Source organism: Protopterus annectens, chromosome 4.part0, assembly GCF_019279795.1.
Source record: "Protopterus annectens isolate FY-2018-M chromosome 4.part0, PAN1.0, whole genome shotgun sequence".
Classification (NCBI taxonomy): Eukaryota; Metazoa; Chordata; order Ceratodontiformes; family Protopteridae; genus Protopterus; species Protopterus annectens.
The window spans coordinates 1435609160-1435634676 of NC_056733.1; the positions used below are offsets into that span (position 1 = coordinate 1435609160).

General features: G+C 40.2%; 1 protein-coding gene across 4 annotated transcripts in view; it reads left to right on the forward strand.

The window, feature by feature from the left end:
• The window catches only part of LOC122799895 (E3 ubiquitin-protein ligase RNF14-like), a 513500-nt gene that overhangs the window by 394180 nt on the left and 93803 nt on the right, over nt 1-25517 (forward strand). For all 4 annotated transcript variants that reach the window (XM_044069272.1, XM_044069274.1, XM_044069273.1 and 1 more), the window contains exon 6: nt 21432-21619. In XM_044069272.1, coding sequence (XP_043925207.1) covers nt 21432-21619 — 188 coding nt within the window. The remainder of the gene's footprint in view (nt 1-21431; nt 21620-25517) is intronic.

Genomic DNA, 25517 nt, shown 5'->3' on the forward strand with positions numbered 1-25517 from the left:
TGACTTTATTTGCTTGTTCAGTCAAAGGAGAGATTACGTCCAACTTGGTACTTGCTCCCTCTTGGTTCTGGACAGCAGTTTTATTCCTTTTATTATAGAGTTTGTTTATTGCTGCTGTCCAACAAACAGGCTTACTCTTCCTTGAGGAAGATGATTTGGTCCTGTCAGGTATTGCTGAGTCCATACAGCAATGATGGGGCTCATATAGTTTTTTGGTGTAGACCTGGATTGAAAGGATGGTGGTTGTGAAGCTGCTTATACCTGCTCTCAGGAGACTGTAGTCAGCTCTGGAAAAGTTTTTTTTCTTTTGACCTTGACGGGGGGGGGGGGGGGGTCAGGGGAGATGGTGACTTCAAAAATGATCGCTTTATGGTCGGATCTTACCAAGGAGGATGACACTGTAGGGGTGCTACAGTGGCTGCTCATGTTGGTTAGGACCAGGTCCAGGATATTTTCACGTCTTGTAGGGGTGTCAACCAGCTGATCCAATGCCTTACAATTGACGCAGTTGAGGAATCTCAGGGTGTTCATGTTTGGGCTAGAATAGGTCTTCCACTCTATGGTTGGGTAGTTAAAGTCACCCAGGATCAGGGTAGAGGGTTGAATCTTCATGGATTCAAGTAAGTCCAGATAGGTGGAGTTGATGTCCTGAGTCATGGTCTCTTAAAACTCTAACAGAACACTTAAACTTTAAAGAAAACTTAAAACAAATGTAATACTAGAATAAGATACAAAATAGAAGTGATAAAACCTTAAATAAAGAGTTTCAAGTCAAAATTCAATGCAGAGATGAGTGATACTCAGAACAATGCAGACCACACAAACACTTCAGCTAACTACAGATATTTCTAAATAAAAGAGCAATGCTGTTTCTCAGCTTCCTCCACTAACCTAACCCCCAGAACACCTCCCCTGATATCGATCATTTCAAATTCTTTGCATCTGAAAACACTGTCATAGAAATAGTGCAGGAAACCAAACTTCTAGGAGTACTCATTGACAATAAACTTTCCTTTGACCCCCGTATACATGCACAGCAAAATATAAAGAAAACTCATCAAAAACTTGGACTCTGATATAGAAACAAATATTTCTTAACTACAGCAACCAAAGCTACCCTAGCAAAAACCTTTTTACTTCCCTTCCTTTTTTATGGCGCCCCTATCCTAACTAACTTACAAACTACTACCCTAAGCAAGATGGAACAGTGCAAGGTTTCTACCAAACTCTAAATATTGCACACCATCACTTTAAACTGCTACCAGAACTAAACTGGCTTGAACTCCCCAACCAACGTGCTTTCATTCAGCTATCTACTTTGCACAACCTTATTTTCATGCCTACTGCCTATCCTGTGCTAGCCAACCTAATCATACCTTACACACCAAGTAGATCCCTATGATCAGTAGACAGAAATCTGTTAGCTATCTCAAAATCCACAAAAACCCCAGGTCACTCTCTGTAGTCATATTCTGTCTCTAAACTATAGAATTCACTACCTCTAGCTACCAGGTATATGCCTGGCCTAACCCGCTTTAAACCCTGTTTAGAAAATCATCTCAAAAACACATGGCTCTGCTCCTGCTCCTGTATAAATCCAGCCTAATGCTCAGATCTTCCTCTTCTTGGACACTAGCTTCATCCTCTTCTTCTTCTGTCACATTTCAATCCTTCACAGTCTGCAAGATCCTAAGGCTCTTCTAACCCCTTCTCTGTTTCTATACCATATCCTTAAGCTACTTCTAAGGCATTATTGCTTCTATTCTTTTTAACTCTCTCACTGTCTTTCTGCATCACTAACTCTTCAGTTGTTATTTTCCTAACTTAAACCAACATTCTATTTTTCCTGTACTGTAACAGCCAGTGTCAAACATTGTACTACTTACATACTATTTTTATACACTTTGTCTACTCATAGACTATGTATTTGTTGTTAGAATGACTAAAATTGTCTGTAATGATATAACTGTATAGAACTGCCCAGCTATGTAGTATATCTTGTAACCTAGTTTTCGTTCAATCAGCTTATTTTTGTATAGTATTCCTCATGTTGCTTGTATTGTTTGTATACTATACTGTATTTGTATTGTACTGTACTGTATGTGTAACTTTTGTCCCCAGGCCTCCTTTGAAAATGGGTTCAATAGACCCAGTCAGACCACCCCAGTAAACAAATGTAAAATAAAATAATAAAAAATAAATAAATTATCAGCATACAGGGAAACCATTAGATGTTGGGTCCCAATGACAACCCCCGGCTGATGGTTCCATATACATGGCAAGTAGAAATAGTAACAGAGGGCACACCTGTTTCATCCCTTGCTGTTGAGTTATTTTATGGGAAAGACCTCTGCCAACCTTGATCCTAATGGAAGTGTCCTCATCCACAACATGAATAAGCTCTATGAGTTGTTGCAGTAGTTTCATCTTTCCTTCAATGGCAAACAAGTAACCTCAGTTGACTCTGTCAAAGGTGTTTTCATTTTCTAGACTTGCCACTGGTACTGGAGGCCCCCTGAAGTGTACATCTGGTCTACAATCAAGTTAGTTTTGAGTATATTGTCAAAGGTGTTGCAAATGGAGATGAAGCCAATTTGGTCTAGGAGAATTAGTTGAGGCAGTGTTGCTAATCTCTTGGCAAGCAAAGATTTAAAGATGATGTAATCACGGTTTGGAATTGAAAGTGAGCGATAAGAGCTCACCAATAATGAGTCCTCGTCCAGCATAGGCAGTAAAACTACCTTGGCTTCCTTCCAAGTAGAGGGAATCATCGCTGACTCCAGTAAATCATTGACTATTTGGGTGAAAATGTTCTCTCCTCCCTTGAAGTAAACTTCTGATGGTAAGCCATTAAGGCCAGGAGTCTTATCCTTCTCAATCCTCATCAACACAGTTTTGAGCTCCCCATTCCAAAAGGTGAAAGTAGGGCTTCCATTTGAATATATGTAACAGGTGATAGAGATAGGAAGCCCAGGAACACACTATTATCTCATATGTGAAAAGGACTAAAGGAGCCATTGCATAAAGTTGGGTGTAAAACTGGGCAAAAGCCTGCAAGGTTAGCTGTAGAGAGCCAAGTATCTGTCTAGTTTGGATGTCCATAATCCAGTCTATCATCCTTTCAGCCTGTTCTTGTTGTGTCAAAGCTAGAAATTTCTGAGGAGAGGGAGTAACTCTAAGTCTTGTGCCCAAAACTGATGTTTAGCAAATTCACCCTTGTACTGAAAAAAATTATCAAGAGCGTCTCTAGCCTGGTCAAATTTTACCTGTGTGTCATCTTTGCCTTGCAATATCTCCTCGTGAGCCACCTGCAAGCTTCTAGGAATCATTTAATTAAATATGACTGGCCAGAAGTGTCTTCTTACCCCTAAAAGTTTCTAGCCGGTGGTACTCCAAATTAAATTATCAGGTTTATCTTTGATTTGTAGCATCATAAGATCATAGGAAGTTACTAGGCTAATGGCCCTGGGGCCCTTAAAGCCTAGTCAATAGTTTATCTCCAATAAAGAACCCACAGTCAGCACCTGTCACCACTGTCAATGAGGGATAAAGGTGGAACCCTGGGACAAATTTGTGGTTTCCCATCCACTCATCAAGGCTGCACTTGAAGAGGGTCAGTAAGGTACTCTGTTTGACATGTATGGAAAGTCTATTCCAGAGATGGGGAAGCCTCTAGGAGACAAACCTGTCTCTTCAGCAGGTTTTGTTGATGTCACATATTAGATTTAGGCCTATTGAGCAGGTAATGCGTGAGGAGTTAGACTTATGGATATGAAGCATATCTAATAGGGCAGGGTCCAATATTGCCTTGTAGGCAAGACACAGATCACCTCTGAGCAATCTGTATGATACTGTGTAAAATGATAGTAATTTGAGCCTGTCCACATAGGACAGATGTTGGAGGCAATGGATTCTCTTTGTGAAGTATTTTTGTGACCTTTCCAGTTGGTGCAGGTGTTTGGAGAGGTACATACCAAACGGTGCATTATACCCAATTATAGGCCTAATGAGGGAGGAATACAGAGAGGTAATAACCTCCTTTCTTCTGGATGCAATCCCTTTACTTATGAGATAAACCAAGTTAAAGTATTTTCTGACCATTGCTGCCACATGATGGTTGAATGTGAGATTGTTGTCAACCTGAGTACCCAGGACTTTCACCACAGGTTGTGTGCTTAGGGGGTTGCCGTTGATGTGGTAATCAGCAGGGGAAGTGTTTTTACCAAATGTTAGGATAATACATTTTTTTTGCATAAGACCATGACTTTGGCACCAGTTATTTGTAGCTGTGAGACCATCTTGCAGTATGTTAACATCATCTGGGGAGTCAATGACAGCATCCAACTTACAGTCATCCGCAAACTTGGTCAGCCACAGGCCCTTTGTCTTTGCCTGGGCCTCTGAGACGTAGATGCCAAACAGTAGGGGCCCAGGACAGATTCCTGGAGAACACCACTAATGACAGGTCTGCTGTCGGAGGTGGTGGTGCCTATTTTGACCTTGTGGGTCCTGTCTGTGAGCCAGTTGGCCACCCACCTGATGAGATAGGGATTTATGCCAAATTGTGTTAGCTTTTCGATGATGCCTGAGTGGGGGATTGTGTCAAAAGCTTTGGCCAAGTCAAGGTAAGCTGTATGTACTGACTTATCACTGATTATATCATCCCTTTCTTTCCAAAGAATCCCCTTCTTAAAGACAGGCATTGGTGTTGACCAAGGAGTCTTTCTAGCTGCTTGTTGTCAGTGATGATAGTCCAGTTGTTGAGACTTGCTTTTCTTTATCTCTTTGTAGGCCGTAGTGTAAGTGACCACTATGCTTTATTTGCTTCCTTTTCCTGTGGGTCTCTGCATAGAGCTCTCTCAATTCCATGCCTGTGGCATTGAGGAGGGTCTTCTTTCTTCCTGTGAGACTATGTAAATGTTCTCAGATCATGGTGCAAGCTGGTCACATTATAGAAGCTTTACTCGTCCCCTGTTCTTCCATTTGTCTAAGCATTACCTTGAGCCTTCTCTTAATGTCATCCCAGTAGGTCACCCTGTCACCTACCCCTGTGTTATCTTTCACAGGCTATCTCACCATGATGTCATGTATATTCCCAGCCATGGGCCTCCTGTAAACTAAGAAGAGATTGATCCTTCAAAATGGGGGCATGCAAGGCATAACTGTCTCCATGAAATGCACCAGAAGAAAGTGATCAGAGAGCAACTAGAGGAGTATACAAAATTCAAAAAAACCTGTATGCCTGTTCATGAAGAGCATATATTTTGTCAGTTCTGGAATATGATTTGTACTGGGCTAAATAGCAACTGAACCCAGGTGATTACCACATAGACCATTTATAGAGGCCAACCATTCCCATCAACAAGGCTGTGCAGCCCAGGTATCTTCCTAGTTGAAACAACCCTTCTGCTACAGTGTACTTCATCCAAGGCCATGACTGCATTCTAGTCACTGCCCAGACTGGTCACACTCTCCTGCAGGTATATCCATTCCTTCTCTAATATTGCAAAATCCAAAGTCAGAGTGCCTGCAGGTATGTATACACTGAACAAAGTACACACCAGTCCCTTTTGACCTGGGCATACTCCCCCCATCTGTCTGTCCTTGATTCCATAAGAAAAAAATGACAAAGTTTTCCTAAATAGAATAGCCACACACACCCTTGTCTATCATTGGGATATACAGCAAACAATCCAAAACAAAACCCTGCCCTCTCAAATTTCAAGTGCTTCCCTTCGTTCAAGCGGGTCTCTTGCAAGAAATCTAAATTTGTGGTTTAACGTCCTGAGATAGTGACAGATTTTATCACTCTTAATCAGACTGGTAAACCCATTACTTTTCCATGAAATAAAGTTTATTTTAATCATATGAAGCAAAGGAAATTCACTGACAACATTTTGGAGAGCTAGGGATAAAACTGCATCCATGATACCACCCCCCCCCCCCCGGACTGCCCTTTACATTCAGAATCTCTCCTGTAGTGTATGAATTTGGTGCCTTTCCAAAGACCCACACCTCACAGTTCATTTGAATAGTAATTCAATGAGTAAGAAAACAAATCTTAAAAACAGAGAGTAAAGCCATTCACAACTATATACAAAGGAGCCAGAATTAGACCCTGTTTCTGCAGAGTTCCTTCCAAAGCAGAGGAATACATCCTCTGTTTAGATGATGAAAAATGCAAGCTGTCACTGACTTATGGGAGTGTACTAATTGTAGAGTAAATGTAAATAATAAAGGCTGAGCTTCCAGATCTCCCCGTAAAGTTACTCATCTCTTGTTATGGTATGCCTTATGTCTAATGTTTTCAACAAACCAAAAGACTGAATCCCAAAAGAGTGAAAATTCAGAATACTGAATGATGGAAATTGCCCCTTCTCTGCTGTTGTGCGATCTTGGAGTTGGTATATATAGCTGGCAGGGGGTATGAGGGAGTGTAAGCCCCCCACATGAGTGGTGCAGGAGGGCTTGCTTCCTGCATTAAAAATGTGTTCAATGTTTTGAATTTTCAGTCTTTTGGGATTGTCTTTTGGTCTTTCAGTCTTCTGAAGTAGACTCATACATATATATATATATATATATATATATATATATATGTATATATATATATATATATATATATATATATATATGTAGAGAGAGAGAGGGTCTTTATCAGTTCGTTGAAGATTCAGTTCAGCGAACCTGACTTCATTGATCCCAGACCACCGAACTTCACTTCCTTGAATGTTCACATCTGTGAAAGATTTAAGTAGGGAAAGGAAGCAGTTGGCCAACAGCACAACTTTGCCCTTTTCCCTACTGTAGTGCTATCTCAGATTTTTTGTATATAGCTGGGGGGGCAGCCTCCCACTTGGATGGGTTTTACTCACTGTGGTGTATGTTCCATTGTGGTGTTGGTCAAGTGTTTTCTTTCCCTGTTGAAATCTTTTTCTTGATGTGAACATTCGTGGAAGTGAAGTTCAGTGGTTTGGGGTCAATGAAGTCAGGTTCGCTGAAGTGAATCTTCATTTAACTTATATAGACCATATACATATATATCTGCCTGTCTATCTGCCTAGTGATATAAACAAAAGGGAAAACTAATTGTACATGAATGAATGCTGTTGATATTAGCATAAAATTATTAAAATAGGTTACTGTCAGAACTTATGTTAAGACACATTTCATAGATCACTTTGCAGTCTTACTAAAAATAAGAAAACAGGATTCAAGCTGATATTGCTTGTTTAAACTATTGCTTATTAAGTCAAAACAAGAGATGAGGGCTTTCACTGTTGTCAGAGCTTCATTAGATCTAAAATATATATAGCAGTATAATAGCTATGTAAATTATGGCAAAAGCTTTAATCCAAGTGCACTTAATTAAACAGGCCACATTCAGTGAAAGAGACTGGATCAGTGGTACATACATAGTTTGCATCTTTATTGTGACTGGTGTATTTTAATCCTTATAAGTAGTACAAAGTTATCGTGTGTGGTTGTTAGTCAATGTGCTAGGTATAGTTCCCAATAACAAAGTAAGCGTCTAGTCCTGTGCTTTTGTTACATGATTATAGTGTATAATAAAACAGATGACAGTGAGACTGCACCATTTATTTGGTGAAAAAATATATTGTCTGTGATGAACTACTATGGGTAACCTCATTGTGCTTGCAGTTCAAATATTGTGCATAAGCAACCTACTTCTAAGAGATCCTGTCATAATAATGACAACAATAGTGATTGCAGATGGGAAAAAAAACCCACACTAAACTGGGCAAGTGTATCGTAATGGAATGATGTTCCCGGTGTCTGTGTGGGTAAGGCAACTGCCACTGTATTCCTAAACTTTAGCCATCCAGTCATTAAGTATTGAAATAGTATCTGAAAGCTAATTTTTGAGCTAAATGATGCATGCATGTATATAAAGTTGTGCTTACCTTTAATACATGAACATATGAGCAGGGCAGAGGAGGCTCAGTCCCTTATTTGCTGTAGGTGTGCATGGATCAGGGAGTTTCATCCCCATCCCAGGGACCAGCAATGATTCTCTTACTAACTGTAGAAAAACAAGGTCCTGGTCATCTGGCAAGGGTTGTATGAAGGAAGAGTATTTAAAAATAGTTAACTATACGGTGCACCAAGCAAACACATGAAAACAACAGCTCTGCTTTGTCAGTGTCATAAATACGAGTTATGGTAAGGAAAAAGTGGTAGTTGCATATAACCTAGGGAAGGTTGTGGACCCTAAGTCTGAATCAATGTTAAGTAGAGGAGAAGCACTGTCTTTTAACCAAAAAAAGAGATATTAAGGAGCGTACTAAAATAAAAGAAGTATATATTTCCCTTGGGCGTGATTTGTAATTTCAAGGACCAAAATTACAATGGATTCATCTGCTAGATCTACTACTCTTACAGCAGATGTCATCAGTCTGAATACAACTCACTGAATTAAACCATTTTCACTCAACTTTGGAGTAAGGTTTTTATCCCACTGAACCCCTTATGTCAAGGGAGACCCCCAGAATTAAACACCTTTCCTCTAAGGTTACACAACAGTGGAGGAAAGTGACTACTTTACTTTTGCATAAAGTTGTTTCTGAGTTGCTTTTGAATTAACAGCATTTTCTGAAAGACTACCTTTTAATACACTCCCTCTTGCAATAACTCAAAATTTTAAAGAGGGAATCTCATTTCCCTTCTCATGCAGTGCAGCAAATTTGGAAGTAGTATATTTAGAAGTAGTGGATGTGGGAGCAAACCTGCGGAGCAGCGAATTCGGAAGTAGTATATTTAGAAGTAGTGGATGTGGGAGCAAACCTGCGGTGCAGCAAATTTGGAAGTAGTATATTTAGAAGTAGTGGATGTGGGAGCAAACCTGCAGTGCAGCAAATTTGGAAGTAGTATATTTAGAAGTAGTGGATGTGGGAGTAAACCTGCGGTGTAGCAAATTTGGAAGTAGTATATTTAGAAGTAGTGGATGTGGGAGAAAACCTGCGGTGTAGCAAATTTGGAAGTAGTATATTTAGAAGTAGTGGATGTGGGAGCAAACCTGCAGTGCAGCAAATTTGGAAGTAGTATATTTAGAAGTAGTGGATGTGGGAGCAAACCTGCAGTGCAGCAAATTTGGAAGTAGTATATTTAGAAGTAGTGGATGTGCGAGTAAAGCCTCCCTCCATATGGGTAGTGCAGAGGCTGCAACACCCTTATAAAAATTTATTTTAAAATCCATGTTTTTTATATTCTAGTCATAGCAATTTGTTCCTCAAAATATCAATAGAGACCACCTTCCTCTTTACCAGGATGTATTAAAGCAATGAGTCATGATACCAAGAAAAACCTAAGAGAAATGGTGAGTTTTGTCTTTACAGAATCCCTTTGAGAGGAAAAGTGAAGATGTGGTAGTAAAGGGAGAAATTACGCTGGCTCTGAGGATGATTGAAGAGCTCCACAGTAAATGGAACAGCCCCAGTATACTGCATTCCAAGCCAGATGGAACCATTCATTTCTGTAAAGCTTTTAGGCAGCAAGACTTTCTTCTCTGTGTTGTTGTCTACTTCAGTGCCACTGGCAGATGAACTGGTTGAGACGCTGTTGTTTGGCGAGATACCTTGCGACCTTGGACTTAACAAGATCGCAAGGTTAAGCTTTGGGGCATGAGTTGGCATATGGCCCGTGCTTATTGACTAGGCTTGTAATAGTCTGCAGACCGATAACCTAATATTTAACTATAACCTATGAACAAATTAATGAACAGTAGCTGCCTTTCACAGTGTGGATAATGAAGAAGATGGCTTTTTCATACCAAACAGACATTTCCAGTGCACAGTCCTCCTGTTCAGGTTGCTTGGTGCTCTTGGAACATTCCTATGGTTGATGAACACATTCATATGAACACAAAGCAGTTAAACAGCTGTATACCTAGATTGTATGTTGTAACTTATAGTGTAGACTGCATGTATTTTCTCTTCAAGCTCTAGGCATTACTCAGCTACCTTAGGGTGGTCTGCCTATTGGCTAGTCCAGCCAGAGAAGCCATTAGCTTGGAAGAGGCCTTGTATAGTGTATATTTTTTGGCATAGGCATTTTTAAACAAAGGTTGAAAAGGTAGAAACAATCCCAGGCAGACTTCAGTCAATGATGAAGACCTTTGTATGGGCCTTCCTTGGGGCTAACCAATAATTATCAACAGTTTATATGCCATTTTGCCTCTATAGAAGTAACTCCCACAGACCTGACTAGGGCCTAGTGCACTAATCATGTAAATTGCACTTTAGTAACAGGTAAGCCATTTATATACATTTTTGCCTCCCTGCCTGCTGACCATCAGCCTCCTCCTATAGCTCCTTATCCCATTTGTTTCTCAGACACTGTGGGTAATAGACTGGCTGAGGTGAGAGACGACCAGAGGAGGTTATCATTCAGGCAGATGTGAAGATGTTTCTTGCTCTGCTCTGATTCTTGAAACCTGGCCTGCTTCCTAGGGTTAGGCATGTTTCAACTCAGCACCTTGGAGGCTTGGGGTTTACCCCACAGATCAGAGCCATCCCATTCATTAAAACTGTCCATTTCTATGGGAAAAGATCCCTAATTGTCCCCAGGCTAGAAAACTACAGACAACCACACCTCCAAGAGAGCTGCACCATTGACAGTGATAAGCTCAGGGCATTTCTGAATAATTTGTAACCCCTCCCCTGGGTGCCAGACTTGTGAACTCCATTACCTTTGGGGATTGCAGTGCCTGCATCAGCACATGCATACTTCTCCACATACATTGCAGAGACTGCCATAACTAGTTTGGCAGGAGCAAGAAAAAATCCACAACCTGTGTTGTCTGTGCTGCATACTGCATAATCTGCTCACTGCTGAAATGCTGGCACCTTAGCAATCAAACCTACCCCCACCCCCCACCCTACCCACCCATCTCCAGGATAGATAAGCAAGAACCGGCTGCTTATTCCCAAACTATTATGTTGCTTTCTCCATTTTCCACTCCATACTCAAATCCATGTAATCCAAGATGCAGTCAGACTTTTATTCTCCTGTGCCATGGAGCCACCCCCAGAGGCAGCAGGGCACTTTCTTTGATGAAAGTGGCCTTTTGTGTAAAGCTCCCTATCAGAAATGCAAGTCCTGATGCTGTGAATACTGACAGTTTAATAATTAAAACAGCAAACTGTAAACCTTGCTTTTACACTTTTGGAGTGTTTTTATAGTCTAATCATAGGAAACATGCATAATGTATCTATCTATATATGTATGTGTGTGTGTGTGTGTATATACATATATATATATATATATATATATATATATATATATATATATATATATATATATATATATATATATATATATATATATATATATGTATATATATATATGGGTTTACTTCTTTTTGTACAAAGTTTCAGTACTTCGAAACTTGGTCGAGACCAGTTGTTCAAAGTACCCAAACTTCGAAAACGAAGTACAGAAATCACAATACAGTGCAGAATGGGAATATCCCCTTTTCCTCACTGTAGTGTGATCTTAGATTTGGTATATTTAATTGTGGGGGTGTGGGGGGATACAGTGGGGCTTGCCCCCTGCAAAACATGTTTTCTGTGTTTTTTTTTTAGTCAGCTGATCCAGTGACTAGGCTTCAGTGAAAGTACACTTTCATTGAAATGCACTTTCTCTGAAGTGGGCATCTACTTTGTTTGTTCGATGTAACATATTTTTGAAAAAACAAAGTAGATCCATATATATATATATATATATATATATATACACATATATATATATATATATATATATATATATATATATATATATATATATATATATATATATATATATATATATATATACATATACAGATATATATACATATATATATATATATATATATATATATATATATATATATATATATATATATATATACATATATATACATATATATATATATATATATATATATATAAATAAAAAAATGATAAAAATATATATATATATATATATATATATATATATATAGTTCTACTTTCAAATCCCGAATGCCATATTACCGAATGTGAAACCCCTAAGATGACAATAAAGAAACACTGGAATCCCAAACATTGGATTTTTAACATGGTAAGTAAACACTTGGCCAACTTAAACCGAAACCTCGCGCCAAGGTAAGTAAAACTCTCTTAGGTGGGGGGGGGGGCTACACCCCCCCCAACTAAATGTATAAACTCTAGGATTGCACTACAGTGGACATCAGAGCATGTTGGCCTTGGTATGGGTTCCAGTTGGCCAAGTGTTTACTTACCATGTTAAAACTCCAACATCCAGTATTGTGACTTTTATTGCCATCTCAGGATTTTTGTGTTCGGTAATATGGGCTATGACATTTAGAAGTATACCCATATATATATATATATATATATATATATATATATATATATATATATATATATATATATATATAGATATATAAACTCTGAGAATTATGTGACTAGGGAGAATATTGCGAGATACCACAATTTTAAAATTAGTATAGATTGTCTTTATTCACACTTCAGATTTCACTGTTCTGATGGTCAAAGTTTCAGACCTTAGACTTTCAATGGGCCTGCCGTTTGTTCACACTCAGACCTAGTCACACCAAATTACACACACACGTTTATTGCCTAGACATACATCTCAGTTATTACTCTTGAGTCCATATTGTCTTAGATGGTTAGGGAAAGAATCACCGAGTGATGTATCACACTAAGAAATTGTCTAACACTGACAATTATACTCTGTGACTGACAGACAATCTGTAGCTATCACAATGAACTTGGATGCATACCATTACATCCATCTTGGCTGGTCCTTCTGACTCGTCCGTTAATGTGCTCTGCTAAAGAGGCTTAGCCCTTATGATGCTAGGGAACTTCCAATTACTCACTGATTGGTCTTTTAGCCATTTGCTTATGTGATTACCTTATGGATTGGCCCAACTGTGATGGTGCTGATGCCTTGGGATTTCACTACCCCTGAGATATTCTGCCACTCAGTTTGAATTATGAACTGGGGATCAAATGATATGGGGGGATTAAGATACTGTGATACTTAATTTTCTATTTATTTATTTATTGCTTTTGTTTACTAAGAAAGTCTGACTGGGCATAGGTCCGATTTTCAGCAGAAGCCTGGGGAGAAATGCTCCATTTTACAGAATGATTAAAACGCAGTTATGTAAGATTTACATAATAAATGTGCATACATACATAAAATACTAATGATATGATAGTTAATCAAAAAATAATAACTATACATACTTAATATCAAGCTTATAAGAGTCTAGTTATTTTGAAATGGAATCAGCTGTAAATAGATATTGAATAAGGGACAGTGAAGCAATTATAGAATGAAGATCGCTACAAATTATGAGGTAGTATTGAGGCTGTCCAGGTAAAAGGAAACTAGAGATAGTAGTGAAGATGGGTTGATGATAGTCAGATAGAAATTGTAAAGAAATAGCTGTAATATAGCCAGTTACATAAAAGAGTGGTGATAGATAGTAAGGGTTTGGAGATTATCTATGAACATTTCATGTACAGAGCTCGTAACTGAGTAGGTAGGACTTTAGTTGAGTTTTAAATGATTTTAGGGAGTGTTCTTGTCATATTGCTACTAGGGTGGAGTTCCAGGGTTTAGTGGGGTGGTGGAAGAGTAGAGATTTGCCAGCAGAATTGCTGGGTTTGGATACGTGTAATAAGTATTTCACAATGAACATAGTGGCCTGGAAGGGTTATGTATTTGTGTGAGGTTGGAGATAGATGGTTAGTTGTTAGGTTTATACACAATGTTGTGGATTTGTGGAAGTTGTGAGTAGGTTAGATAATGTCAGAATTCCAGCCACTGTAATTCCTTTAGGGCGGCAGTATGTTGGGTTCTGTTTGGAGGTTGGCAGTGAACATTGCTCAAGTTTGTCTAGCAAGGTCACTTGGATTTTAAGGATGGATGCAGAATACATTAGAGTAGGCAAGAGGAGAAAAGAGGAAATGTTTTTTTCTTATAGTGTCTGAGAGGAAGGGTTTGGCTGTATAGAGAGAGAATGCTGTTGTTGGTGTAATTTTTTTCACTGTCTCTTGGATGTATATGTCAAATTTTAGGTTTTTATCTGCACAGGTGCCTAGCAATTTAGTATGTGTACAAGTTCATTTTTTGCTTTGTTGGATGAGGTAACTGAAAAGGAGGTTTTGCTGATTGTAAGCTGTTTGTGAGTAAGTAGGATTAGTTTGAATTTATTAGGGTTTAGGAATAGCTGGGCTGATGTCAGCCAGGTTTCTATAGATGAAAAGGACTCTTGGATAATTTCTTGTAGTTTGTAGAATTAAAAACCAATATATTGCCAGGTAAAGCACCCTCTGTTAAGAACAAATCATGAACACAAAAAAATCTTAGAGGTGTGCAACATGCGCTGTAAGGATAAATCCAGTTGGAAGGTTCAGGTAAACAAGTAGAATAAGTCACAGTCCATGGAGTTCATTAAAATCCAGGTTTAATGACAAAACAGAATAAAAACTGCAGGAGTAAGCGCGTTGTATCAACTTCATCAGACATAAAATGCAGCAAAGAGCAAATCATTTAAATACATAACAAGTGTCAGCAATTAACAAATCACATGCTGAACATGATTTAAGGTAGTGTATCATTAAAAGGGCAATGTAAAATTAAGAACAAGCATTGTTGTGTGTGCATGTATATATAAAATCAATGTTTCAAAGGTCTGTTTATTAGGAATGGTCTGAGTGTGAATCTGTCATTAAGTCCAAGCCTATGGGCTTGTAATTTCAAGATCCATTTCCCTTCCTAGGCAATATTAGGAACAATACTGAGGAGAGGGAAGGGAAATGGATCTTGAAATTACAAGCCCATAGGCTTGGACTTAATGACAGATTCACACTCAGACCATTCCTAATAAACAGACCTTTGAAACATTGATTTTATATATACATGCACACACAACAATGCTTGTTCTTAATTTTACATTGCCCTTTTAATGATACACTACCTTAAATCATGTTCAGCATGTGATTTGTTAATTGCTGACACTTGTTATGTATTTAAATGATTTGCTCTTTGCTGCATTTTATGTCTGATGAAGCGTTGGATACAACGCGAAAGCGCTACCTGTTTTTATTCTGTTTTGTCATTAAACCTGGATTTTAATGAACTCCATGGACTGTGACTTATTCTACTTGTTTACCTGAACCTTCCAACTGGATTTATCCTTACAGCGCATGTTGCACACCTCTAAGATTTTTTTTGTGTTGAATTTCTTGTAGTTTGTTGATGTTTTTTGCAATACAGATAACTGTGGCAACGTCTGCAAACTGTTCTAGGGATGCAGTATACAGGCTTTATGTAGGTCATCGATGAAGATGCTAATGAATATGGGTCCCAAGACTGATCCTTGTGGGACACTGACTGGGACAGGGAGGAAGGATGACATGTCTTTTTGCCACTTAACAGCTTGAGCTCCATTTTGGAGGTAGTTATGAAACCAGGATACAGCACTGGTGTCAAGTCCTAGGTTATAAAGTTTGTGTAGAAGAATAGGGTGAGAGACCATGTCAAAGGCCTTGGATAGTCAAGAAAAGGGGCAGACACTAGGTTTCCATCATTCGCATTTGTGTTTATAGTATTGGTGAAACTAAGCAAAGTGGTAGAGTTACTGTGTTGGGGACGGAAGCCATGCTGAGATGAAAGAGAGGGGTTATTTTAGGTGAGGTAATGTAAGAGTTGTGACTGGAAGCATTTTTTGAGTATTTTTGATGGGGTAGAGGATGGCATTGGGCCTGCAGTTTGAAAGTTTAATTGAATGTCCTCCTTTACGTAGAGGAAGAATGTGGCTTTTTTTTCAGAGGATAGGCACATATGCTTCACTGATGGAGTGTTTGTTGTGGCTCTAACTCGCAATGGGTTAATGGAGTGGATCAGTCATAATAAAAACTGACTGTCATCATCTAATTTGTTTGCCTAGCATAGAACTCTTATTTATGCAGCCATCCTAATTACTGCAAGACTGCAAGTCTTTGTGGAGCTTAGTGTTTTGAAGAACTTGAAAAGGAATCTAGACATAGTCTGTGGACTAGAAAAGAGAAATGAACCAGGAAAACATGGGTTGTATATTTAAAACTGCATGTAGGGCTGAAAGTGTGACTCAAGTTAATAGCCCTAGAAAAGGTGGTAATCTTGTCACAGTAGAAACTCTTTACTCTGCTTCTCAGTCTTGTATGTACTAGCCTAGACATAATAGTCCACACTGTATTATTTTACCTTCTTGTGTATAGTGCAGTGCAGTTATGCATCCAGATGTGCAATGGAGGAAGAATATAATATCACCTTCTTCCCAAGCCTTGTGCACCATTCATATGAAATGTATACACAACTGCACAGCTGTGTCCCATAAGTGTACTCTAGAACGCATTAGTCACCTACTATGTTCATAGGTTCATAGGTGTGTACTAGGCTAATGGCCCTGGAGCTTTTACAAGCCTAGCCCATACGATTACCCTGGCATCGTGCCACCCGACCTTAGTTCTCAGTGCCTCTGTCGAGTAGAGCCACTGGAGTGACCCCTGGGGTGAATTTTCTATTTTCTATCCACCCATCAAGATTTCTCCTGAAGAGAGCCAGTGAGGTGCTCTGTTTGACATGTATGGCAAGTCTATTCCATAGCATGGGCAGTCTCTGGGTTATGAACCTGTCCCTCCAGCTTGTTTTGTTGATTGTGGTAATAAGGTTGAGGTCTCTGGAGCATGTGGTGCAGAGGGATTGAAATTTCTTATGATGTAGCATTTCTAACAGAGCCGGATCAGACATGGATTTTTAAGTCAAGCAGAGATCGCCTCTAAGTAGGCGATTTGAGACAGAGAATAGTTGGGAGTTTTTTGAGTCTGTCCATACAGGACAAGTGTTTAGTCCTGGGATCCTCTTTGAGACGTACTTTTGCAGTCTCTCCTATTGTTGCAGGTGTCTAGTGAGGTACATGCCAAATGGGGCATTGTACTCGATTGGCCTAATGAGGGAAGAGTAGAGGGGAGACAATGACCTCTTTCTTCCTGGATGCAAAACCCTTATTAATGAGATGTGCCACATAGAAGGACTTTCTGACCACAGTGGCAATGTGGCGGTTAAAAGAGAGGTAGCTGTCAACCTGTGTTCCCAGATCTTTTATAACTCCTTCTGTGTTCAGTGGACTACCATCGATGTGGTAATTCATGGGAACCAGGTTTTTCCCCAAAGGGGATGTTGACATTTTTTGGCATTGAGCTTAAGGTCATGGTTTTGACACCAGTCGTTGGGCTCAGTGAGGCCTTTCTGTAGGATGTCAGCATCACCTGGGGAGTTAAAAATAGCTCCCAACTTGCAATCGTCTGCAAACTTTGTCAGCCAGAGTCCCTTCATGTTGGATTGGACTTCAGAGAAGTAGATCCCAAACAGGAGTGGACCCAGGACCGAACCCTGAGGGACTCTACTAGTGACAGGTCAGCAGTCTGACTTGGAGTCAGCTACTTTCACACTGTGGGTTCTGTCTGTGAGCCACTTTGCAACCCACCTAGTGATATAGGGGTTGATGCCTAGCTTAGTGAGTTTTTCTATGATTCCTGAGTGGGGAATGGTGTCAAAGGCCTTGGTCACATCAAGGTAGGTTGTATGAACCACTTTGACTTCATCCACAGCTCTGGTGACTGACTCAAAGAAGTCGACCAGGTTGAGCAAGCATGATCTATCCTTCACAAAACCAAACTGTGTGGGATCCAGAGTTTGGAGATTCCCTATATCCTTGTTTATTAGGTCCATGATGATGCATTCCATAGCTTTGCATATCAGACTTGTCAGGCTAATGAGGCAATAGTTCCCAGGGTCTGTAGTCACTCCTCCTTTGTGGAGAGGGATGACTGTAGCAGTGCGCCATTTGGTAGGGACAAAGCCTGAGGTGAGGCTGTGATTGAATAGGGCAGACAGGTGTGGTGCCAGTGCACTCTGTAGTTCATGTAGAACACAGCCAGGGATATTGTCAGGTCCCATAAAAGCTGTTTTCATGGCTTTGGACAGTGCTGTTTTAACCTGTGCAGCAGTAATACTGAGTGCCTAGCAATCTATTGGTATTGTGATTGGTCCTTTGGTAGGGGAGAGAGGGGGTAAAGTTGGCACTGAATCTGTCGACCAGCATATTGGCAATATCTTTTGGCTCAGTATAGGAGGTACCATTGTGCAGTAGCTCATAGCAAATCTGGGTATTGCCATGGAGATTCTTTACATAACTATAGAAGGCCTTGTGGTTGTCTTTACTATCTGCTGCAATTCTGTTTTCATAGCTAGCTTTAGAGGATTTGATGACGTATCTCAATTTTTTGTTGAGGCTGATAAGGGAGTTTTTCCAGTCTTGAGATTTCACCTTATTCCACATCAGTTTCCTCCTTCTGTTGTAGAGTTTGTTTATGGCAGGGTACCACCAGACTGGCTTCCTTTTTTTGGAGGAGAGAGTCTTGGTTCTGTTGGGTATGGCGAGATCCATGCATTTTTGTACATGTTCGTACAGTGCATTGGTGTATGATTCAGCGGTCATACAACTATTCTCCATTTGCATGGGTACCGTGAAGTTAGCCACCTCTGTTTTTAGGAGCCCAAAGTTAGCTTTGGAGAAGTTTTTCATGGTGGTTACCTTTGTGGGTGGGGGGTGGGAGGGATGTGGATTTCCAAAGTGATTAGTTTGTGGTCGGATCTAACCAGGGAGGAGTTGACTATTGGTGTAGAGCAATGGTCACCCATGTTAGTAATGATCAGGTCAAGGATGTTGCTACCTCTAGTGGAGGTAAGAACGAGCTGGTCCAGGGCATTTGAATTAATGAATTCCAGGAAACATTGGGCAATTGTATTGGTACATGAGTAGTTTTCCCAATTAATGGAGGGTAGTTGAAGTCACCCAGTATGAGAGCATTAGGTTGGACCCTAAAATTCTCCAGGGTGTTTAGGAGCATGGAGTGTGAGTCTTGGGACATGGTTGGGGACCTGTAGCAGACGAAGACCTTAATAGCTGTCTAAACCAGTGTTAGCTGCACCTGAAGTATCTCTGATGCGTTATGTTGGGATACCAGTCTGGAGGTGTGCGCATCCTTTATGAATATGGAAACACCACCACCTTTGGAGCTTTGGTCCAAGTTCTGGGGCCGAAAGGTGTGGAATGAGTTATAGCCTGGTAGTGCAGGGGTGCTTTCTGCCACCTTGAACCAGGTCTGTGTTACAGCACAAATGTCGATGTTCTTCATTTTAAGGAATGCTTCGAGCGAATGCATTTTTAGATATAAACTTCTAGCATTGAGCAGTATGACCCTCAGATTGCTTTTGTTTGTAGCTGTTATGGTGGTAATTTAATCTTTGGAACACCACCTAAAAAAGGCACTATAGGGGTGGCAAGAGCCTTGGCCATTATCCGGAAGCCCAGGAGTGACAGATGCAGGCCATCCCAGGCAAAGCATCGAGGTCTGTCAATCATATTATCCTAGGCAGACAGATACTGGATCCCCTTAGAATGAAACCAGAAACTTGGCCAATTGTTGAAATCAATCATTTTATGCTTGTATCGTGGTATCATTCTGGGTGATGGTAGGAGGCTGCCCAGGGCTAGGGTCATACTTGCCTGGGCTACATAATCCAAGAGCTCCTCCATGTCTCTTTTCATGTAGTCCAGGGAGGTACGTCTCAGGTCATTCACACCCACATGTACAGTAACAGAGTCATATTTGTACCTGTTGTTGAGGGACCTGAGTGTGTGCGTTATGTGGCGGATCCTGGCACGTGACAGGCAACTGACTGTTACTTTCTCCTTATTCAACCTAGTGAGTGGGACATCAGTGTGCCTCACTATCGAGTCACCTATGACTAGTGTGTTGGGCATGCTTTTTTGCCTTGGGGGCTTTTATTGAGTGGCACACTGTTTAGGAGAGTTATGTATCTCATGATTAGTGTTGTGTTGTGGTGGTCGAGTGCATTTCTGCCTTGGAGGTCTCTGCTGTTTGGGTAGATTTTTATTGAGAGCTTCCAGGAAGGTGGGTGTGTGGTTTGTGTTTTTATGTGAAGGCAGCGCTGGTGTGTATTCTGGAGGGGTATGTGTTCCATGTGGTGTGGTGCCAGTGTTGACCTTCTCCTCTTGCCCACCTATTCCAGTCTTGGCTGGAGAGTGTGTGCCCTCCAATTTGGATATATAAGTGCATCTCTCGCAAGTCTGAGTGTTGGAAGGTAAGACGAGAGGGTTGTCAGTGTACATAAGGCAGTTACTACATTGCCTCAGGATGCCCAAGTTCACCAGATTAATAGGAGAAAGCACAGGGAACTGATCTTTAGACATGCCTGGAGGAGTGGGCATTAATAATAAGTACTGGAGTTGTTTCCTTGTTGAACGTTTAGTGCTGGTAGCACTTTTCTGTGTTACAATAATTGCTACAAGATGTCTGGTAAAGTGATAGACTAATAAGCTAGTAAAAGTGCAGGAGAGGAGAGAACTAGCAGGTCTAAGGGAAATATTGAAGAGCAGACCTTCTGGTACCACTCAGAAGTTTACAAACAGTCCTGGATACAGCAAATCTATATCTGCACTAGACTGTCACTGTAAATTGTATGTGTTGTAGTGCTTCATGTACTTACACAAGTACTGCAATGCCTACTGAGCACTTACCTGTCCATTCATATATAGGGTACACAGTGCTGCACAGCTGTGCACCTTTTGCATACTCCAGAGCCTACTAGGTCACCTAGTATGTTACTGTAAATTGTATATCAGAGTGTTGCAGTGCTTCATGTACTTACACAAGTACTGCACTGCCTACTGCGCACTTAGCTGACCATTCATATAGAAGGTACACAGTGATGTACTGCTATGCACCTTAAACATTCTCCAAAACCCCACTAGGTCACCTGATGAGTCACTGTAAATTTGATAACAGAGTGTTGGGACAGCACTTAATGTAGTTGTTCTAGCTGAGTTAAGTGTTCGATACAGCAACATGCAAATGAGTCTCTAATGAGCTTTTGCTTGATGTGACTGTTGCATGCCCCCGAATCACTTCTTATTACTGTAGTGCTACTAGAGATCACCAGCAAACACTCACCAATGAAAGAGTAGTAGTGCTGCAGTGATGATTTCTTTAAAGTACATTTTCTTATATTTTTAAATAGCAGTTTACAAAGTATAATCAGTATTTCATATGGACCATACTCCCTTTGTAATAACACATGTACTTCTCACAATCAAGACAAATTATTTTTCATTCTGACTGTACAGGCAGTGAGAAGTGTGGACAGGCCAGGTCATTTCGGTGATTGTTCACCAAATTAAGTTGAATTGATAAACTTTAAAAAAGTGCCTGTGTTTTGAAACATAAATTATGTATCCATGCTAATAATGACACTATTTGTTGTAGAAGAACTAGAAAATTCAGTAAATGATGGCAAACCTGCTGCTGAGACTGCTGCTGTCACTGAAAATGCAAAGTCCAATGTGCAAGTACCCAAAAGGGTTTCAAGAAACAGACGTGCAGACAAGAAAGAGAATGAAAAATGGGTTAAAGAAAATACCAAACGATGCCCTAATTGCCATTCACCTGTAGAGGTAATGTTATTAGCAGTTTATTTCAGTAATGCATGTTTGTTATTTCTTAATGGTACTTTCTTGCCAGGCTGTACTGCTGGAACTCCATCCCAGTATGGGAGAGTGAGAGAAAGAGAGAGAGAGAGAGGAAGAGATTAAAGCAGAAAGAGAGCTCTCTGCCTGAGATGATTTACTCAGATTCTCCCTGTATTTTGTTATGCTTGATTGCTTTTGTTCTTGTAAGACATTTATGGGTTTATGGTTCTCATCATTTCTGTGATTGTGTTGCTCATAGGTCTGTGTTGAAGTTGCCTCAAACAGTATAAACAGCACTTAGTGCCAGGTAGCAACGATCTATGAAAGATTATTTAGTAATTGTCTGTCTGTCTGAGACCACAGTGGCTGTTACTACTTTGGAAAGTGAGGATCATAAAGTAATGTGTGTGACCCACTCCTTTTTGGTAAGTGGGATGGAGCACTGTTCCAAATGGACCTATTTCACTCTCAGCTTGGACAAATATGAATGACAATAGATAAATTCAAAAAGTGTTATGATTACAAACAAAATGTTGTGTGAAGACAGCAGTTAGTAATAATAAAAAGTACACAATATAAGGTACAATATGAAGAAATGGTTAGAGGAAAGAGGGAAGAAGAAGTAGAGAGTCAAATAGCGAAGGGGTAGATCACAGTGTAAAAGATAGCCAAAGCAAGTTAAGGGCACACAGACATTAATTATATACACCATATACACTGTGGAAGAGATGTGACCTGTTAGTGTGGGAAAATAATGTGAGGAAGATAAAGGTGCCTGACTACTAAAGAGGAAGGTGAGGGATTAATGGATGTGTCCGAAGGGAAGGAGTTTGCAAATTGACTCAGATTCAAGATAATCTTTAAGCTGAAAGATGAATGAGGGGTATGAGGTGAAGTCTTTTAAGACTGCGAGATTAAGGGTGAGATTCCCACAGTTTGGGGCCAAGGATGGAGAAGGCATGGTTAGTGCAATGACGTCTGATTATGGGACATTGAAGATGTGAACTGGACTGGTTAAGACTTCATAGATTGTAACTGGGGGGGGGGGGTCTGAATAAGTTGAAGGCAAGGGAAGGGTAGGAGTGTTGGTTGAGGAGCTTGAAGAGTTGGGATCCAAAAAGCAGATTGGTTGTTGGATAGGTAGCCAATTGGCTTTATTATGTGTGACACATTGATGCCTTGTGGGCTAGGGTAATGGAACAGCATATAGAGCTGCTTATAGTTTGGATGGTGAGGAACTTTTTCTTGGATATTGCTGCAAGCAGTGCAAACTGTTCTAGTAGAATGCCTTTTCCATTGCATATTTGGTCTAGAGAGAAAGGGGAGACATTTTATAGGACCAGAATAGAAGGGAATTTATTTTCTTCTCTGTTTGTTGTGGGTGAATTTGAAAGTTCAATGCGGGATCAAGCCACATACCAATGTATTTGAAGGAGATGTTGATCACTGGGGTTGTCAGCAGGGTCACGGACAAGAAGAGATTGAGAGTTATTCTGCCATTTAGGGAAGGTACCATGCAGCATTACTTTTAGTTTTGGAAGTGTTCAGAATTAACTTTTTGATATTAAGCCATTTAATAAGATATAGGAAATCAGCTGCAGTTTACTACATAACATTTTCAGAGAAATTTGCATTTTTTCTTTGTCTTTAAATATAGTTATTCTAAAACACCATCATTATCTCTTTGTAGGGTGCTTTCCTTGATTTTCTTGCATCTAGTGGCAGATTGTAATAGGGGTGATTTGGGCAACCATCCAAGGCCCATATCTCCAGGGAGGCCTATGGCCAGCCATCTACTAACTGTAATAAAATAATTTTATTTTTAAAACTTTTGTATGTTCAGCAGTGCTAACTTGCTTTAGTTAGCTTTTGTGTTGAGCAAACCATTGCTCAAATAAATTTAGTATTTCCTATCATGATGTTACGTTGGGTTAAGGTGTGTTGCATCCATGGACGTTAATGGGGCACCTTCATGCATGTGTGATGGTTTGCCCACTAAAGTCTATGGATGCAGTACAGATTTTTCCTACACTGATGTCCATTGTTTTTCCTCAGTGACATCAGTGTGTGGAAACTGTATTTTTTTAAAATGTGTTTATCTTGTGGAAATGTATCTTTCGGCTTTTCCCGGTTAGGGGTCGCCACAGCGGAACTCCAGTCCGCTAATGATTGGTAGTAGATTTTTACATACCGACTTGCCAGGCCTGACGCACAACCTTCAACGAAGGTACGCCCATTCACGTATGTCTCCACACAGAAGACGCTTTAGCTGAGAATCGAACAGGACAACGTCTTACTGTGAGGCGACAACGCTACCACAGCACCACCACCGCAGCATTGTTTATCTTGTTATATTAGAAAAAAATACTCTGTAATGGGCAGAGATGCTGTTTGGCAGCTTTTGCACCAAATGCAGTGGTGCAAAAGTAAGGTTTGACAATGTCAGAAAAAAAAAAATCACTAAGTAAAGAAGTATTTTTTTATTTAAAATAAAAAAAAGTCTACAGGTGTGGTATCTAAACAGCCCCAACTTTCTGTTTGTTGCTGCCCTATGAATTATTGAGATGACAATGAGAAAAAAAAAACTACAAATGTTAAAGTGAATGGTGGATTGTGGTGGATTCCCAATCTGCAAGAGTAGTAGCAAGTCACCATTAGCGGATGGTTGCCATCATTTTATGCTGAACTGCAAGGTGTTTAATTTGTTGGAAGATTGTACCTCTCAGCTTCTTATAGGTTCACAGGTAAGCAGTAGGCTAGCAGCCCTTGCGGGCCATTTTAAGGCTAGCCAGTTTCCCTTTTTGTGCTCAAATTAACCTGTCCCATTGGGTTAGAGATTAGTCTTTCCCATCCCATCTCGTGGTTAATAATTATAAATGTCCCCTAATGAGAATAACTGGGATCATACCATTGATAATCTGAGGGAACCATGCATGAGGTAAAGCATTTAGAAGCTGCCTCTGTCCATTAGTAGTATAGTGAGCAGTCTTGGGGTACACTTTATGTTTCCCATCCATAGATCCAAGTTGTGCATGCATATGGACAGGGATAAACTTTGTTTTATGTGAATTCGGAGTCATTTCCACAGCAACAGTATCCTCTGGGAGATACACCTGTCCCTCCAAACAATTCTGCTGAAGCTGCATAAGAGATTTAGATCCCTAGATCAGGTATTTCTGATGCCAACTGACTTGCTGACGTGCAGTAATTCCATCTTTACTGGGTTAGAAGATGCCTTGTATGCCGGACTCAGGCCACCTCTTAGCAGTCTGTAGGTTGCCAAGTATAGTGACAAGGCTTCCAGTTTGTACTTGTAGGATATATTGTTTAGGCCTGGTATTCTTTTAGGAAGGTATCTCTGTTTGCATTACAGTTGTTGCATTTGTCTGGACAGATACATGTTAATGGGGTATTATATCCAATGATTGGCGTAATGTGGTCTGAGTAAAGGAGGGCAATGACACCCCTAGATCTAGACACAACCCCTTTGTTTATAAGCTGTGCAGTATAGAAGGGCTTTTTTACAACAACGGACATATGTTGGTCAAAAGTTAGCTCAGTTCCAAACAACTGGGTCAACTCTTAGGGACATATTAACAATGTGGTATTTCCCTGAGGTAATGCATTTTTTGGCATTTAGTTTTAGTCCATGATTTCAACACCAGTTATTAATTTGGAACTGACTTTCCAGCTGGATGACTAAGTCATTTGGGAATTCAGTGACTGCTCGTAGTTTGCAGTTATCTGCAACCTTAGTCAGCCACAGCACATTGGTATTGGCTTTTACTTCAGAAAAGTAGACGCCAGATAGGGGAGGTCCCAGCACAGAACCCTGGGGGACCCCACTGGTGATTAGTCCCTTTCTGGAGGTAAGTTCCCCTAC